At 40.1% G+C, this 19,306-nt stretch overlaps 3 protein-coding genes across 8 annotated transcripts in view; 1 reads left to right on the forward strand and 2 right to left on the reverse strand.

Annotated features, from left to right (window-relative positions):
• Window positions 1–4,251, reverse strand: part of skia (v-ski avian sarcoma viral oncogene homolog a) — a 56,741-nt gene extending 52,490 nt beyond the window's left edge. Inside the window, exons 1-2 of the mRNA XM_079467942.1 lie at window positions 3,545–4,251; window positions 1,922–3,351 (exon numbers count right to left, since the gene is read on the reverse strand). Coding sequence (XP_079324068.1) covers window positions 1,922–2,833 — 912 coding nt within the window. The 5' untranslated portion in view covers window positions 2,834–3,351; window positions 3,545–4,251. The remainder of the gene's footprint in view (window positions 1–1,921; window positions 3,352–3,544) is intronic.
• Window positions 4,252–6,778: 2,527 nt separating this feature from the next.
• LOC306900755 (uncharacterized protein) lies at window positions 6,779–17,273 on the forward strand. Of its 2 annotated transcripts, none has more exons than XM_079468026.1 (4): window positions 6,779–7,060; window positions 7,861–8,008; window positions 9,734–10,575; window positions 14,778–17,273. In XM_079468026.1, the coding sequence occupies exons 1-4, from the start codon at window positions 6,930–6,932 to the stop codon at window positions 14,848–14,850; spliced, it is 1,194 nt and encodes a 397-aa protein (XP_079324152.1). In that variant the 5' UTR covers window positions 6,779–6,929; the 3' UTR covers window positions 14,851–17,273. The 2 variants fall into 2 exon arrangements, with proteins under 2 accessions (XP_079324152.1, XP_079324153.1); XM_079468027.1 differs by lacking the exon at window positions 14,778–17,273 and adding an exon at window positions 10,840–11,527 and having other exon boundaries at window positions 6,794–7,060.
• prkcz (protein kinase C, zeta) overlaps window positions 16,140–19,306 on the reverse strand; it is a 69,434-nt gene continuing 66,267 nt past the window's right edge. For all 5 annotated transcript variants that reach the window (XM_079468019.1, XM_079468018.1, XM_079468021.1 and 2 more), the window contains one exon: window positions 16,140–18,184. In XM_079468019.1, the coding sequence (XP_079324145.1) occupies window positions 18,097–18,184 (88 nt within the window). In that variant the 3' untranslated portion in view covers window positions 16,140–18,096. The remainder of the gene's footprint in view (window positions 18,185–19,306) is intronic.

Raw genomic sequence — 19,306 nt, forward strand, 5'->3', positions numbered from 1 at the left:
TCCATATCCTCCTTATGTATCGAGACGGTTTTCGAGTGCTCCCTCTTGTGAGGCAGGAAAGCTCTTCAGATGTATAAAAGCCTTCTGCGGGGGGTCTGATAATGTGATAATGCAGAGAGTTTCGGGACATTTTGGTCTCACTTGAGTTTGAGGGAACAGCTCGATGTTAACAAGGCAGCGTCGTTCACCATAAGGACACGTTCAAGCGCATGCAACACGCATCATCGGTTAACAGAGCAAAACGCAACCCAAAATAACAAATATGTGTAAACGTTCCTCCTCTTTCTAGGATGGAGAACAAACTTTGTTTTACATTCTCACCCTCATACAATTCATCTAGAGAAAGTCACTAGGTAAAGGAGTTTGTGTTTGGGGGTGGATAAGGGGTGATCGGAGAGAGAAAAAGAGAGAGATTGGAGGGAGGAGATGTTGGTGAATGCACCTCTTTGTTGGTTCATATTCCGTTTCGACCACAATACTCCAATCCCTGCATCATCAACTCCATTCAAGGGGAACAGTGCATGCAAATGACCAGGCCGGCCATTCATTGAGTGTGTGTGTGTGTGTGTATTGGGGGGGGTGATGGCACACCACAAAAAAAAGCTTTTCCTCTAATCCTCTACCTCACAAACAGGACCCTGTCTGCTGCAGAAGTCAAGCACTGGAGTCCCCAGAGCTCACCATGGCAAAACAACCGAAAGAAGAGCCGCCCGCCACATATGCGAGTAACCTGAGACTGGAGACAACCCAGAGCAGATAAACATAAAACGATCTGCCTGAGACTTCATCACTGGCTGGTTTGCGTTTGCATTATGCATCTGGCAGACGATTTTATCCGAAGCAACTTATACAGTGCATGTGTATATCAGTTTGTTGGTTACCCGGGAATCAACCCAAATCATGGGTGTCTAATGCCATGCTATAGTTGAGCTACAGAAACAAAAGTTTAGCTGACTGAACTAAACACTGAGTTTTAGTTTATATCACATAAAGTATACATAAATCTTTAAGCAGGGCAGAGCATACATTGTTAGAAAACATCTACTCTTTCCATAAATCCCTCAATGGCCCAGTCATTAAAAACGCATCTATTGTCAAGTACCTGCGATAACCAAACGACCAAGAATTTGCATAAAATGCCGATTTTGCCATGGGACAGTGGAAGTCACGCTGGGCTCGAGACAGGCAGATGAGTGAATGAGATGATACATACCAAACACTGAACCTAAAGCCTCAGGATAAAGCCTGCAAGCACCACTTTAATAGCTCTAAATGATTGTTTGTTTATGCAGTCAGGACTGTATCTACAGTGAAGGACAGAGGTCACGATACCTAACGTCCATTAGATAGGTTGTTCTGGCAATTCAATTCAGAACGTGAAACCCCAGACTCAGCCAGAAAACCTCTCTCTGAGATTTTGGTCCTGAAGTTAAATATTTCATACCATAAAATACCGGCTACTTTATCTCTGCGTCCGCCCACAGGGTCCACATCTCATCCCCCAGATATCAGGTTGTAACATTTAGATTGGGAAACCAATATCATGATAGTCTCTTGAGTCTGGGACTGGGTCACCAAATAAATGACACTCTTGGTCGTGTTCCAAGCAGGAGAGCTGACAGTACTTGGAACCGATGCAAAATTGAAGACAGGAAAATATCATTCCAATAGGGCTGGAGATGCAGACTTTGGGGTTTTGTGGCACGGCGGTTTAAAGTCTTGTAACTGAATGATTGTTGGTTGATCAACATTGTGCCCTAAAGCACGTAACCTCTGCAGCTTACTACATAGGGATATACCTTAAATAAGTCTACTGGCAAATAAACACTTTTTGCATCACGCAAGCACATTCATCTGACTAAGGTAAAAAAGTAACACATTTTCCCTTTGTTAGTACAGCTGATACAAAGTAGTGGCTCACCCGTGATGCTTTCCGCTTGTATTTATTGGCGAAGTCAAATTTCTCCTTAATGTCATCCAGGAACTGCTCCAGACGCACCTTCTCCTCTTTCCCCATGTAATCCGGGCTCAGGAGCACATACGCCCTCCAGTTGGCCGAGTCAAAGCCCCAATGGCAAGTCCTGTTCTCAAGCGATTTGTGACTGTGCACCACGAATTTATGGGTCGAGTACATGAGCCTGCAGTCCATGCACTGGACGCACGGCGCGTTAGGGCTCGTGTAGAGCTCCGGAACGAACAGACCCTTGCACTTTCCGAAACATTCGTGATAGACCTTGAAGCTCTTCTCGGTGAGCTCCAGCTCTATGGAGCCGTAGAGCTCTTTCTTGCAATGCGGCGGATACGTTCCCCCGTATATAAGCGCGTTGCACAGGCGCTCCGCGTCCGTTTTGGTGATGAGCCCGCAGGACGGAGCGGAGAACGGCAGGATGCCCATCACTTTCAGGATCTCCAGCTGGTCGGCGGTGCACCGGGAGCAGTAGATGTGCAGGTCATCGCACACCGAGTTGATCTGCTGGAGCGAGAAATCCCGCAGCACCGTGTTGAGGATCTGCGGCAGGCACAGGCGTTTCTCACCGCCGACCGCGAAGCACGATATGGTCTCGCCCTCCAGCACCGTCTCGCACCTCTCGGTGGAGCGGTCGGACGGGATGAAGAGCGGCCCCGGCATCACCGGAGGAGGCTGCATGGGGGGGAGGTGCAGCACGGGCTCCGGGACGTCTTTCCCGTCCTTTTTGAACAGCAGATCGTGTTGCCATCTGGCCGAGAAAGCGGCCGGTCCTCCGAGAGAGCTCATGGAGCTCAGGTGAAACTGTTTGAGAGTTTGTTGCAGTCCCGGGTGAGGCTGGAAACTCTGCCGCGTTATCGTTTCCATGTTTTACGCACCGTCTGACGATTAAAACTCAGAGTCCGCTCAGAAAAACAAGTTACAGATCCCCGTTCCTCGTCTCTATTTCCAAGTCTCTGGAAAAAAGCACAACAAATCGACATCAAATATCCAACAATCCAGAATAGTTTCTTTCCTAGTTAGACGAATGTTTCCAGCGGCGCGTCTTCTTCCCCTGCAGTTGGCTCTCTTCTGTCCATATCCACAGACAGACGCGGACGGAAAACTCAACTGTAACAGAAACAAAGCCCTCAAGTTGCCACAAAAGTATCCCGTGGGGGAGCCGGACTTCCCCACTCTAAATTCACGAGTGAAATACACAATCCACAAACTTTAAATCCTTATTTTTTCTGCGCGTAGAAATCGTGGCAACCGGACACGGCGCGTCGCCTCCACTCTGCCCCTGCAGTTCAATACGACTGAGTCAGTGAGCACAGACTCTCTCTCTCTCTCTCTCTCTCTCTCTCTCTCTCTCTCTCTCTCTCTCTCTCTCTCTCTCTCTCTCACTCACTCACTCACTCACTCAGTGTTTGTGTGTGTCTGGCTCAGTCATTGAATCCCAGCCAAGAATGTGACTTACTCCGCAGGCTGTGGCTCTTCCAACTCCCCACTGCTGTAGAGAGATTTGCTATAGCCTGGGAAGTCAAGCTTGCTTTACGTATTTTATTCCTCAAGTTACTTAGTAAATAGTTTAACGACAGCCTGAATGTTATAATTCGACTTAATTTACTAAACACTTTAATTATTATATTTGTAAATTATTCTATTTTGTCTACTTTATATTATAATATATTTGCACTATTTGGAGCAGATAAACTGCAAATACTTCGTTGCTAATGGCAATTTATTTAATGCCTTAATAATTAGGCACATACAATTATTTATCAACAATATTTTTAATTGTTATTTATTTATTTGAACATTATTTGGTCATTTGTAAAATGATAATGTCAGAGATGCGAAAACACGAAGAGAAGATGTTGCAGACAGGCAGGGCAGTTTGTTGAATTAGTGGGTTGATGGGTGGAGTCTAAAACAGACGCTCTAATTTAAACTGACTGCGGTCTGAGTTCATAAGCTTTGGTTTTCCTGAGGCCTAGACTGAGTTGAGCAGACTAAACTGAAAAGAAATGAAATTACATGATTAATAAACTCTTTAAACATGTTTCATAACATTTGAATGTTGTGATAATTATATTATAAGCACATCAAACAATTATAACATTATATCTTTTAACGTGCTATAATTATTACTCATCATGATTTCATTGTAATTTCGTTGTAATTTTCTGTAATAATATTAAGTGCCTCTGTGAAAACATCACAATGTATTTTCCCATACAGACAACAAATCCAGTTTCTGTGAGTAAACTTGTGACCTATTTAATAAACTTTCATATTTGTGGAAAGCTACGGGGTTCTTTATTCGTAAGGGCCCAACCTGTTCTTCTGATACTGCAGTGCATCGATTTAATGATAACATTTATATACCAAAATTCAAAATGATGCATGTGGTGATCTGTTAATAATCTGTTGCAGTAGCCCCCTCTAGCTCCAAGAGGATGTTACTGCAGTCGGGTTACTACAGGACAAATGGCCTTGATACATAGGTATCAATTTGACAGTTGCCAACATGTAGCAGCATGGGTGCTTTGTTCCGAAAAGGAATCAACATAGGAGTTCACATAGTTTAAAGATAAAATGAAAGATAAAGATGAACTTTTGGATATTAATGCAAAAAGAGGCCAATAAAATGTTGCTTATGTCTTGACATTTTGAATGGTTACAAAAGATTAGACGGCCTCAGATGTGTAAATTACAGTTATTACTTAATCCAGCTTGTATTTAATGTAGTGATTTTGACCATCCGCAAAAACTTAATCTTTGATCCAGTTTTACAGATTTGCTGGTAATGTGCTCCTTTGTTGCCTATTTTAGTTTGAAAACGTGTATTGAATCAAAGGTTTTGGACGAGTTCAGCGAGTTTGAGCAAAATATCATTTAGTCTGTGGTGTCTCTTTTGCACATATATGGAAATGTATTCAAATGGGTGGTGTGAATGAGTACAGCTGACCAAAAGTCTGATTTTTATCTTGTATTTGTTTATTTTCTGGTCTGATTTAAATGGCAAACATTACTCATCCCTGGTAATGAAATTCACTCAAAATTAAACAATAAACAAACGATAAACAAACAATTGTTCAATCTGTCTATTGTTTTATGCAGCTAAAAATTATTAGATTAGATATGTCTTGATTTCTGTTCTTGGGAAATCTTTATTAAGATAAAACAATTGTGCAAAAATATGAAATGTTTTATTATATCCTCAGATATAAATCTATTTTGTGACAATCTGCTATCTCCAAATAAAGCAAGTTTGCATAACCCAGTCCTCGTAAATGCAAAGGCATTCAAATTGGTTGTTATTTGTGTAGGCGTTAAAACATACCTGCAATAGTTACACGACAGAAGAGTCAATAACCAGTTTAAATTTAAGCTGTGATATTTTAAATACCAGAGGCATTATTAATGTTTGCTTTCATGCGCTATTAATAGCCTGGGATGAGCCCATATGACTGCTAATTCGTTTTGTTTAATCGACTTACTTTTGGAATAAAGCCAATTTGCTTGTTTTCTCTGAAAGAAGAATGAATGTTTAAAAATTAAACAAAGAGCCACGAACAATAAGAATTGACCTGGTAGGCTGTAATAAAAACGTTGTGTATCGCATTGATGTGTTGCCATGCAATTTTAGACACCAGTCTAAGTTACACCACACAGAATCAACATATATCTGGCAGAAGAAAAAAAACCCAAAGATAAGCGATGCAATACTGACATTTAAAAAGCACTTTATACTAAGCAGTGATAGATGCAGTCTCTCGTACCCAGCATAGGTTGTTCTTTTACTATACCGGCTGTCTGTGACCTTTTAGAGGAAGGTCAGACCTGCGGCTTAATCATTCTGGTGGGAGGCCGTGCCCACCCTCTCTCCGGAGAAGAGGCGACTCAAGCTCCTTTAGTTACACGGTGGAAACCTGGAAGGACTAAAGGTTCGGCTACAGATACACGCTGAGTTAGGCTCTAAACGCAGTGCAGCCTCAACTCATCTTGAGGAGGGTCTATTGAAGATGATACTTCTTTTCTTAACTTAGGAGTTGCTTAGCTCAAGCTGTTGAGAAGCATAACTATCAAAACTTTGCTTTGTTTAAAACGTTATTAAAGAAAAGTATGTGCTATTCGAACCATTCATACAGAATGTAAGGCTGTAAACCTGTAGACAAAATGAAATGTCTTCACCTGCACAATGGTGCTCTCTCCATCTCACACTTCTGCCTACAGGGCCTCGAGAACGCTTTTGGAAGCCCGGGCAGCGCCCGCTACTTTTACATTTTTCATCCCGCAACCATGACGACGGCTCACAACATTGCCTCACACAAGTCCTAATGACATAAGCGCTCTTTCCTGGACACAGTCTCCCGGCTCCATTCTTGAACAGACAGCCCAGTCTTACTCAATACTCATCTGCTATTGTACTTTCTCACTGTGTGGCTATGGAACCATCAGTGTCAGCACTGGAACGTTCTGGAATTCTCATCCAGAGGAGAGATGGTTCCAATTCTTGCCTCAGCCTCTCCACTGCTCAGGGCTTACTTGGGTACCTTGTATGGGTCATTTATTTCAGTGGTGGCCACCAGAAAATAGCTTCTAGTTTTTTCTTACCGTGTTCCTTCATAATGTAATCTGGTGTTAGTGTACAATGTTTTTCTTACATCACTTTCCAGCAACCTGCCAAAAAAAGAATATTTAGAATAAACCTTAATAAAGGCTTTTTGTGTTAACACAATGAAGTACGGTAAAGTTCAGACAAAATTGTTTTGAATATACGAACATCTTGTTGATTTAAAATCGAAATGTTTAACAACGTCACGTGCACTGCGCATTGTAGGCGCAGCTTTGACTCAAAAAACGTTTCGAACCAACGCGGAAGCAGTTTGAAGAAACTCCCGCGGACTGTTGTGCTTGTGTGGATAAGCCACGTGAACTTGTTATGGATGTTTGTGTTAACAACTGAACGACAACGATGTCAAAATTAAAACGAAAGAAACCAGCAGTTGAGAACTGTAGACCCGAGCAGCAGCCCGTTGTCATAAACACAAATGAGAGTTTCCGCAGGGTGCAGGAAAGTCACGGCAGGAAAACACGTACAGACAGGTACGTAAGACGTTTTCTGAAATTGTTTTGTAATAACACAGCAACCTTATACATTTACCATTAAGCATCATTTATTTTATATAGCTTTTAAACCAAGTAGTGAGTGTGTCCATAACTGAGCTGCAGCATAAAAACACTACAGTATTATTTACTATTGTAAACTAGGAACAAATGTAGTAAACTATAGTAATGATAATGAATACTAATATGGATAAAGTGGTGGATTAACTGTAGTAAATACTGAAATATACTATAGAAAGCTTCAAAAACATTGTAGGATCTTGGCATTTACACGTTACCATAGTAAAAACTATAGTATGTTTTACTGTTGGTCAGTTTTAGTATAAAAAAATGATATTTGAAAGAATCCCTGGCTATATTACAGACAAAAGTCTGCTTCCGACAAGCTGTAAGATATTTTAAATACTTGTTTACAGTCATTGTTATTTCATAGTTCGTCGATAACCGAGAATTCTTTAACATTGGAAGCCGATAACCGATGTATTGGCCGATATACAGTATCTTAATATTAATATTAAATTCACTAAGACTCAAACAAAAGGCATAAAGTGCACAACTGCGTTTTTTTAAAAACATTGACTGCAGAGAAATTGTTTATGATTTATCGGCTATAATATATCGGCCTAACCGATAACATTAAAAATGACCATATATCGGCCGATAATTTCCTGTGCATTCCTAATTACAATGTTTAAAAGCTTTACCATCCGATACAAATTTATATACACAAATGCAACATTAAATGTTATAATATTTTATTCCTGTGCTCTGTTGTCAAGCTCTCCTGGTGATGCTGTGCCATGGTGGGAGAGATCTGAATTAAATGATGTCGAGAGAATTTGGGCTCTTACTTTAACAGCCCTTTGCCCAACCCTGCAAACACATCAGGAGGAGTCTATTCCCCAGCTCCCCGCACCTTCATCCACAGTAAGTCACATGTAAATAATAACTAGATTGAAAAATGCATATTGAGTAATAGATGGGTTAACATGACTTAATTCATGTAGCGTGAGAAATCTGTGAGGGTTTAATTCCTTTTAAAATGGATTTTGGTTGGTGACGATCTAATGTCTTGCCAACCTCCAGAGCTATTTTCATGGCAAATTCCAAAATGTGCATGGAAATTGCATGTAAATAGACACTGTAAGGTCCACTGATGATGACCTCATACAGGAAGCAGCGGCGATGAAGCCAATGCACTAAACACTCAATTTCCATCAGGGATATAAAACCGGTAATAAATCATTGTCTTTGGAGAGTGGAGACAGAAGTGAACCCTCTAATTGTGAGACCCTGACGCTCACATTTTCCTTGTTTTCCGCTGTACATGCCATGGGAACATAAGGGTTGGTATGATTTTCCATGGACATGAGGATGGATGCACAAATTCTTCCTTTCTGTTATTCAGCACTGGCATAATGGATGTAGTCTGCACTAGAGTTCTAATTCATGGGAAACATGTTTATGTAATGATGGCGCTTTCCATGAATAGTGTCCAGTTACTTGGGAAAGCATAGATGAGGTACAAGTCACATGATTTTATTTGTGACTATTAAATATGTTCGATAAGGTAATGATCTGACATAAAATTTACTGTAATGTATTAACTTAATGATTTTGGATTGGTCCCACCTTAACCTTCTTCCAACAATTAAAATCACATAATAGTTGATAATCATTTACCAATGTATTTCATATTTTTTTATTTTAGTTTCAAGCCCATTCATGCAAAGCGCCAATATGCAAAACAATATAAAAGCAAGACAATTTGTTTACATGGTAACTAATTGTAACAATAATGTACCTCTACAGTACATACCTGTAGGTAATGGGGAACAATATGCAAAGGGAAGAAGAAAAATATTTATACTGTTGGTATTTTAAAACTGAGGGGTAACTATTTTATGAATGTATATTTTATGCTTTACAACAATCTTAGCGTGAACACACACTACATTTTTGTAATCACAATGTACCCATAAATAAGCTACTGTGGATATCAATTAAGTACGGGTTCTTAATTTATTATTATAGCAAACATGAAATAAGGGTTGTTATGTTTGCGCAGACGCAGACTGTCCGTCAACTGTAAATTTTGGAGTTTTGGAATAATTTTTCATTAAATTTAGGATTGTTGGTCACAAATAATTGAGTTATTATGAATTATTTTGATGAGTTTTAATGTGCAAAATCAATGTTGATCTTTTGGGACTACAATCAGGGTTTAGATTAGATGTTTATGCATAAACATTGTTTTTATTTTCCTTATTCTTACCCCTTTATTTCCCCAAATGTACAAATTGTACCGTAGAGGTACATTATTGTTTTACGCTGTAAATCCTGTTTAATTATGAGGTACATATATTTTAAAATAAGATGTAATGATGTAATGTTTTGTCTTTAAAATGTGGCTCAAGCTGCAGTTTGGCACCAGTTTTTTCACTGGCTCCTTGTCACATGTAAATTTGGGATTGATGTTATGATGTTTTCCATCATTACATCATACCTCCGTTTGGCTTTTCCTCCAAACCGCTGAGTGAACAAAGCTCCAACATTTAACAGGAGCTTCAAAAATATGATGTGTAAATGATGTTGCCAACACACGGATCTAATTTAGAAGTTTTGATTGTAAAGCGTGTTATTTTCTCTAAGCTTCTGCAGGGAGCTCCTGTGGAAAAAGTAAGTGACTGGAAGTGGGGCAGTCCAAATAAAGATAATGATGACCTTCCAGATCTGCCCGCTCCTTCTTACGTTCTTCACCCTCCTCCTGTGAATGACCCCACTTCATGCCCTCCAGCAGTAGAGGACACTGGGGAATCAACAGTACGTACCAATCAAGGGGAGGGCGCATCAGTGTGTGACCTGCAACCTACGGAGCATCAGCACGTAGAAGGTCACGCATCATTAGAAAAACAGAGCGACAGACTTGGCCCAGCAAGGAACGTCTCACAGTGTGGAGAAATCACAGAGGATCATGGGAACGCAGCAGACAAGATGTGCAGCTCATTAAAGAGACCCCCGAGCTACGAAGAGGGCGAGAGAATTCAACGGAATACTAAAACACCTTCTGTGCACAGATACGGACAGAACAGTTCAGTCCCAACAGGACGGCAGGGACAAGAAGGGGAGAGAGGTGTTTTGGGTACCCTGGAGGTGGCATCTGGAGCAGGAGGATCCAAATTAAGAGTGGGAACAACACAAGGAGCAGAAGGTTCTGGAACACAGCTGAAAATAATACCAGGATCCGGAGGCTCAACATCAGGACTTGGACCAAAATCAAGAGCAGGAGGATCTGGATCAGAGCTCGAAACGAAATCAGGAGCGGGAGGGTCTGGATCAGGGCTCAGAACAAAAACAGGAGTAGGAGGATCTGGATCAGGACATGGAAGAAAAACTGGGGAATCTATATTAAGCTTGGATATAAAACCAGGAGCAGAGGAATCTAAATCAGAACTGAATTGCTGCCCCATGTGTCTGATGGCATTTCCTGCAGGGTGAGATTGATTCTTTTTATTTATAAATCTTGGCTTGGTTTTAAAATTAAGCCGGGTCAAAATTTTCCCTGGGTCAAAAAAGCGAACAATCCACTTATGCACAGTTGATCGATTACACATTTGCAATAGTTGTATTCCCCACATGTTTACATATAATAAACTCGAGCCAGTTATTTAATTTATTTACCTAAATATGGAAAAGAAACCCTCTTGTATAAAATCTGTTTCGTTGTTAAAATTAAAACTTGTTTGCTTTCACATCAGTGGATGACTTCAATCAAGATGAAAAGAAAAACAAAATCTGTTAAAGAAACTTGCATGTTAGAAACTAGAAGCTTTTCATTAAAATGCTCTTGAGATACATAAAAACACTCTTCCTACAGCGCGGTCAAAACTATTTGAGGGGGTATATGCATACGGGTCGATGACGTACTTCCACTAAAATCTCAACCAGGCTGTTACATCCGGCGCCACAGGGAACATTGGTGTTTCGCTTCATGATGCACATAGGATTATGAGCAACAACGAGTCTAATTATTCAAACACTTCGCCATACGTCGACAACCAGAAAGGAGAAGCGCTTCAGGCTATCCGTTTCAAGGAACATCAACAAATATGAAAAAAAGCAAAGTGAACTTTTGCTCTTACTAGAGGCATGATCACAGAGGCACTTAACAACGCTCACCCGTCGTGCTGTCGGTTCGCCTGAAATGTGAAAGTTTTCTTTCTAAACACATAAACAACATTTTGACACTTTGGACCTTTAACATGGGAGTGCAGAATAGGAAATGACAATAAAGTCATATTGGGGGAAAACAATTCATGGAATATGATTACATTTGTACTTCAGACAGGCCAAACGCTTGCTTGGGAAAAATTGAATGAAATGAAAATAAAATGTACATTTATATGTTGCTTTTGGATACAGCACAAAATAAAGATTTAAGAAGTTTGTCGTTTTTAAGAGCCCAGATAAAGATTTCCCATTACAATCCAACACATATAGACCCTTTGCGAGAACACTAACTCTGTGTGAATGCTGGAAAAGAATCTGCTCTCATTGAAAGGCAGATGCATGTTCCAGAACATCAGAGGCCAGAAGACTGACATCATATTTGGCACAGGAGACGTTTAGCTGTCTCTTTAGGTAAAGCCAGAACATACACACTCATACAACCTCCCCTGGCAAAACAGTCATTTTCAGGAAACCTTTGGACTGGGAGGTTCGATGAAGTGATTGTGGACAGGATTGTGCTTTCTATCCCGATTCGAACGTCCAAACTAAAATAAGTCATGTTTTGGAAAAAACATTTATTTAGCCTTAATGAGATGGATTTGAGTGCTAGCGCCTCGGGTGCTTACGGAGCACTTGGAGATGGATATTGCATCCATGGTTATGTAACTCGTTCATGAATATGAGCTCATATCTGCAGATGTAGAGCAGAGGACACAATTCAGATGGCATCAATATTCGTCCGATTGTTTGTTTCATAAAGGGGTTCTTAGATTTTCGACAAACATAGCAACGCTAAGCAGCTGTTAAAATGTACTGCTTCTTATACGATTTGTAGAGCATTTTCCAATTTTTGTGTGATGCGTGCAGTTAGGATTTAAGATATTTTATTAGGAGACTCATCTATTTGTACTTTTAGAAGCAAATCAGGTTGAAAACGCTGTAAGCCTTAAAAATGCATTTTCCCTTTATGTGCAATATAGACATAATGTATCAACCCGTTTATCAGTGATTTATAGGTGTCGTGCTACCCATGTTGTCATCTTTTATTTTCAACAGTCCCAAAACATTGTTTGTGAACTTTTCTGCCCGTGAACTTTAGTCTACTGCTCAGAAAGAGGAAACACTGTGTCGAAACGCAGCCGACTCCAAGGGTTCTTATGCAGAGAAGGAAGAAAAACTCAAAGAAGGACAGTTATTCATCGAAATCGGTCAAAAAGTCACCAGATTCTTGCGAGGCCCGGAACGCAGCACCCTCGGTGCGGTGGGCAGCGCTGAACGTACTAGAACAAGGCAGACTTTGTTGAGCGAGCAGGACTGGCGTGCTCCGCTGCCCGCTCTCTGCCCGCCGTGTGTACATTGGCCAGACTGCACAGCACAGCTGAACACAGGCAGTCCCACGAGAGAGACACAATGAAAACTCTTGTCTAGGGAGAAATAGATAAAGACTGAGATATGGAACGCGGTGGAGAGTGTGTTTACGAGGGCGGAGATGTGAGCGAAGGCCAAAGACTTGTGATGAGTTGGAAATCCTGATGGAGAGAATAAGAACTGGTGGGTTGGCATGTGTAGATACACAGAACGGTTTTGAGGTTTGATGCTGGGTTGGAAAAGGGATTAGAAAGGAAAGGAAGGAGGCTTTAAGGGAAAGGTAATACAAACAAATGAATGCGAGTGGAAACCAGCAGAGGTTTAGGGGGAGGAAGGATCTGTATTTCTGATTCGTACTGTAAACATTCCCCAGAATGCACATGTGTGTGCAGTACACATTGACACATCAGTATACTTCTAGATTTTTTTGTTAACACCTCAATAAGGTTGTATTTGTTAACATTAGCATGAGCTAGCATGAACAATATATTTTAACATAATTTATTAATATTAGTTCATGTTAAGTTTAGCATTTAAGTCTAACACATTGTGGAAAGCAAAAGTTGTAGCTGTTAACATTTGTTAATGTACAATGATGTGAATGTACTATTGTTAGTTGGGTCACAGTTTACTACAGTTACCGTTAGTTCATGTTAGCTAAGCCATTTGCTAATATAAACAAACGCAACTGTATTGTTACCAAGTACAGTATCTCACAGAAGTTTGTACACCCCTCACATTTTAGTCAATATTTTATTATATCTTTTCATGTGACAACACTGAAGAAATGACACTTTGCTACAAGGTAAAGCAGTAAGTGAACAGCTTGTATAACAGTGTAAATTTGCTGTCCCCTCAAAATAACTCCACACACAGCCATTAATGTCTAAACCGCCGGCAACAAAAGTGCAAATGTCCAAATTGGGCCCAAAGTGTCAATATTTTGTGTGGCCACCATTGTGGTTCACCAATGTTAATATGACGCAAAATTGTATGAATTTGATTGAGGTTGAGGTTTTAGCTAGTGCACCTTGAAGTTGACATCAAATTGACTTCTTTTTAATACATGCTGGTTGTAATATGCATAATTTGTTGGTGCAAATTATTGCAAAGGAAAAAATATCGTCCTTTAAGTCTGAGCAATATGGTATATGCTTACGGGGCGATCATGCACTTCTGCTTAAATCTCAGCCAGCTAAGCCACTTCCCATGTCAATCGATAACGCTCTGTTTAGTAAGAAAACTTCAGCAAACTGAGAGCACTTTGGCTGGGCATGGCTATGTGTCTTTGTGATCATGCCTAGAGTAAGTACAGAAGTTATTTTTCATATTTGTAGCTTAAAACGGAGAGCCTGAAGCGCATTTGATATAGTGTTTGGACAATTTGACCCACTTCGAGACCGTAATCCCATGTGCATCTTGTAGAGACCAAGTGAAAAACGTCATTGCTACCTATGGACGCTACGTGCGCCGGATATAACAGAGCCTGCTGAGATTTACATCAGAAATACATCATCGCTCCTTGTGGATATAGCCCATTCACTCTTAATTTGCCGCCTTGGTTAACTTTTCAACCCATTTCGGCTCCCTGGTTTCATTGTGGTACGTAAAAGACTACGGAAATAAATGGGTTATGAGAGTCAGCTCACTTGACTTTAAGGAGGTAGAATTTTTGGACACCAATAAATTCTTGCGAAGCAATACCAGGAAGTTGGCTTTCTTGTAAACTATTTAGAAACCACTTTTCTCTACATTCCAAAAGCTGTCAACACGCGTCCAAAATGTATTTTGAAAGAAAGTGAGGGTCCAATAACTTTTCCTTTAAAACAAGTCATTGTGCAAGAGAGAAATTGTATTGCTTTAGCAAACTGTGAAGGTTTTTAAACCATGTTACTGGAAAAGACATGTTTTTTACGTCACACACTAACACTTTATGGACTAGTTACCTGCTGACTGATAAATGGGCAAATTTTCACCAACCCCTGAATGTATTGTGACAGAACAATAGCAGTTTCTTTCTCTGCTTGTTTTACATAGTTGCTGTGTGTGTGCGTGATATCGCGTTTAATTCTTAAAAAGCTTCTCTGGTCTTTTTCAGGTTCTCCCAAATGGAATGCGATGGACATCTTGCACAGTGTTTATCAGAGATGCATGAAGATATCGTCTGGTGAAGACATAAACCAGTTTCCTGTTTCTTCTGTATTTGCTTTCCAGCGTGTGCTTGCAAAGCATTTGGACCTTTCAGATGTTCTGCATATGATTATCTCAACACATTTATTTCCTTTCTGAAACTGGATTGCAAAAGAAAAACGCAATAAAGACAAACTGACGTGTTCTCAAGATCACGACATTGTTTTTCTTACTCTTTTCTCCCACACCCAGAAATCATGAGACCCAAATCTAAACTCATCGCAATGAACGTTAACAGGTTTACAGTTGTGTTATGTTAACCGAAGACGACTTTTCCCTTTCTTCCACTCAGCCCATTGAAAGTCCACTATAGCTTTCATTTAATAATTGATAGTAGAAAAGTTCCCCTTCAGCACATCGACAAGTGTGTCATTTGCTTTGGACTCAACGTAAGAACTTAAGAATAGCTTGAAGCAGCTTTTGTGTTTGGCAGTTTAATAATGAATCTTTCTCGGTTAAAAACTGTAGCTAGGAATGCTTGCAGGGACAAGAGCTTGTGTTTTATTGACCAGCGCTTGGGACACTGAATTCAGATCATCTATCATAATGGTGCAGAAAAAGATTTATTTCTTTTTTTGTTTGTTTTAAAGGTTAAATTACAAATATTTACAGAGAATTATGCTAGGTGCATTTGCGTTAAAAAAAAACACAAACAGATCTGAATCGGTGGATAATCGTGAGTCTGTTTTACATGGAATCTGTACATTAGCTCAGGCTGGTGGAGAATTCAGTCGTTGGTTTATTACTCTTGGTCCTTGGTACCCATTCTCATAAAGATGCAAATATAATCAGTTTTTAAATAAACGTTAAATAATATCGAGTGGCATTTTCCTCTAGTGATGAAGGACCACATTTACATTACAAACCTGACAGTTCATTAAGAAGCAGAACTTAACATTCTCGGCATGTGCCGTCACAAAATGTTCATAAAAATCTTGTGCCTTTTTGTACCATAATTTCATTAGAGAGCTGAAAACATGGTAGGGTAAATTGAGCGTCATTCTCTGCCTTGTTATCTCTAATGTTTGTCGGGCTGTTATCTCCCGGCCCGTTCTTTGTTCTTAGCCTGTCTGTTAATCTGGCTACTGTCTGACACAAAGAAACTAATTAATCTTTTAAAAACACAGCAGTTCCTCATACAGGTCTGATTTCATCAAAGCGTTCGCGTCGAAGAGCGCCGTTCTTTCTCCTAAAAAAAAGAAAAGAGAGGAAAACCTAGTGGTTGTTAAAACAATACCTTATCACTGCGAGGGATTAATCAGTCAAGCTATCCTGCCATTGGTTGTTTTTATTTCTTAAAGGGAAATGACATGTTATGATGATAAATATAAAGATGTTTTCCGTGTGGCCTGGTATTGAAATATAGATGCTTTTGTTCCCTGCTGGAGAAGATGTGTGGAGTACATGGCTGTGTTTAGAATAACACGCTTACTACCTTTACTATCAGTGCAGTTTGTAAACCGTACACAAATATTTTATGCAAATGTTTTTTGGCTGTATTGCACGGCATACGTTACCTTACTTTCTGCGATCATCCAGAAAGTCAATCACAGCTATTATCTTTTTGACTTCTCGGATCAATTGACCACTAATTCGATAAAATAGTTTCCAACAGATTGTGTTGCGATTTTACTTACTATTAAAAAAACAGTCCGAGTACGTGTTTGGTAGGTAGTGGGCTATTGTACTATTCCAAACAAAGCCTGTGTAACCAAACGGTGTAAAGGTTTTAACATTCTGTGCTAGCTGTGTGTTCCTATATAGTGTTGTAATGGGTTGAATTTAAAGGGATAGTTTACCCTAAATTAAAATGAAGTCATTATTTACTCGCTATCCATGTGAAGAACAAACAACACAAACTTCCGTTGTATGGACACAAAACCACATTTCTCTAAATATCTACATTTGTGTTCTACTGATTGTGACCGACGTGAGGATGATTAAACAATGACAGACATTTTATTTTCGGGCGAACTTTCCCTTTAACTGAACATCCGATTGTGTCTATGAAGTCCTTTCCACCGTTGCCTTAATTCTGGTCATGTGAGATTCTGTTGCATCACAGCTGCACAATTTTACCACCACAATGCCGACGACGTCATATACAACGAATGTCTTTCAACATCTCAACAGCATTGACAAATCACATGATTATTATTGTCATGGTTACAACCGAAAAGCATTTGTGTGATTTTGGTCAAATTAAAAAAACGTTCTAAAAGTTCTGTTCCTCTAATTCTCATTTGGCTTATCTGTAGTGGCGGCATTCCAGACCAAAGTGTAAGATGTGAAATCAGGTGTTGCTCCACTTCACGTACAAATTCTGTTTCGTCTGTATGATTTGTTTGGGACGATTTCATTGCTGGAGAAATAAAACGTACTAATAAACTGGCCAAAGTTACTCAAAGTCTTGGCTCTTTCGTATGATTTAACCATTGAACCACATGTCTGTTACATAATTTGGACGTTTTTATCAAAGAAAAAACTCTTGTGTGGTCAATGAAAAAGCCCACCTGCAGCCTACATTCCCATTGGATGATGCACTAGAAATCAAACTGGGATTAAAAGTGGACCCGGGTAAATTTAAGATAATCGAGGCACTTCTTCATAAAACACAATTTGGCTCCCATTTACTCTGTAAAATCAACACGGGGGATTAAAAGCATTGTTGTTCGAAGCACAGCTACCCACTGTGGATGGATCCGTCACGGTTGTGAATTAAAATGTGACACTTTGCATCGTAAAAGGCATCATAAATTCTTCGTTTGGCTACCTACACTATAATACAAGTCTGAACGTTACCTTTTAAAATAATACATTCTTGTTTTGCTTGAGGTGCACCTCACACAAGATTAAAGAGAATCAAAAAGTCGAACAGAAAATAAAAGTGCACAATAAGTTAGAACCGTCACGTTCGGCTGGGGGGGGTGGGTGGGAAATGTAGTCTCTGATGGACGCAGGCACACGATGATGGAGCACACACACGAATGTGGGCATCGAAATCAAAGAGGATGCCGAGAAGCAGGAAGACAAACAGCTGAAGTTTGGGGAACTGTGTGTAGTTTCTCCATTTGTTCGTACTTGCAGTGCGACCCTGAAACAATTCAGGGACTTAGTCAACAGTTTGAAAGAAAAAATGGCCGTCCTATTGTCTCGAACACATAGTCTGAGGTAAACTCAGCTGTAGTCTTGAAGCCGCACATCTTCCAGAATGATCAGTTCCTCCCTCATACGGTTTCCTCGGTGGAGAGCAGCAGTGGATTAATGTACTCGAATCCCTCAAACTCTGACTGGTCTATCCTCTTTATCACATCCCTGCGGAAAGAGAACAAATATTATTAACGTACAGAGAGAGTTACAATTCAACCGTGTCAAATCTCCTGCACGGTGTCTTGGCCTCAGGTGGACTATTCATCTGAACATATTGTACACAAACACTGCGAGATCTGGCTGAAATCACCGGTTCTGCAACTGCCCTGCAATTTCCAAGAGTAACAATACAAAGGCCGATACAACAAACATTTATGAGAAATCTCTCAAACGTTTCTATTAAAGTCTGCATTCAATTATTGAAGATTTCAAAATTGACTTAATATGAATTTGGGAAAATTTGATGAGAAATGTTTCTTTTACCTACAGTCTACAATCTACAGCTCCACACTCTTGTGATGTATTTTACAAATTTCACTTTATCCATCCATCCATTTTCTTCCGCTTTATCCGGGGCCGGGTCGCGGGGGCAGCAGTCTAAGTAGAGATGCCCAGACATCTCTCACCCTAGACACTTCCTCTAGCTCTTCCGGGGGGACACCGAGGCGTTCCCAGGCCAGCCGGGAGACATAGTCCCACCAGCGTGTCCTAGGTCTTTCCCGGGGTCTCCTCCCGGTCTAATTTCACTTTATTATAAGGTGAATAGAATAATATAAGTTTCTGTCTGGCCATTTGTGTCAAAATTGAGTTATATACATATTCTTATTCTGTGACAACTTAAGTCGTGTGATGCATTTTGGGGCTTTTTCCTTTAGAAGACTTAAGAGTTTAGACTAAAACCAAAAGCTTCTCCCCATAAAGTCAAATCGAATGCAACATCTTTAATGCTTCATATATCATTTCTTTCTGTCTTTATTTCTTGGACTTGGCTGTTTTTTACAGGAGGAGAGTGTTATTTAACACCCCAAAATGCATGTCTTAAACCCTGCACTGCTCTTATTAGATTGCATTGATCATTATGGGAACAGAAATTTCCTCTCCCATCGCCGTTTTTTTCGAATTGCGAAGTCTCCTATTTCTCACTTGACTTGTCTTTTTGTTTTTACACTCCAACACAGATCCATCAACAGATGACCTGAGGCGGCCAGTGTAGTTTAAGTTGGCGTGCACATTAATGCAACATTGCGCAGGCGGCCCAATAACAACAGCATCAACAAAAACCCTTTC

Source organism: Barbatula barbatula (genome assembly GCF_947034865.1).
Source record: "Barbatula barbatula genome assembly, chromosome: 11".
Classification (NCBI taxonomy): domain Eukaryota; kingdom Metazoa; phylum Chordata; class Actinopteri; order Cypriniformes; family Nemacheilidae; genus Barbatula; species Barbatula barbatula.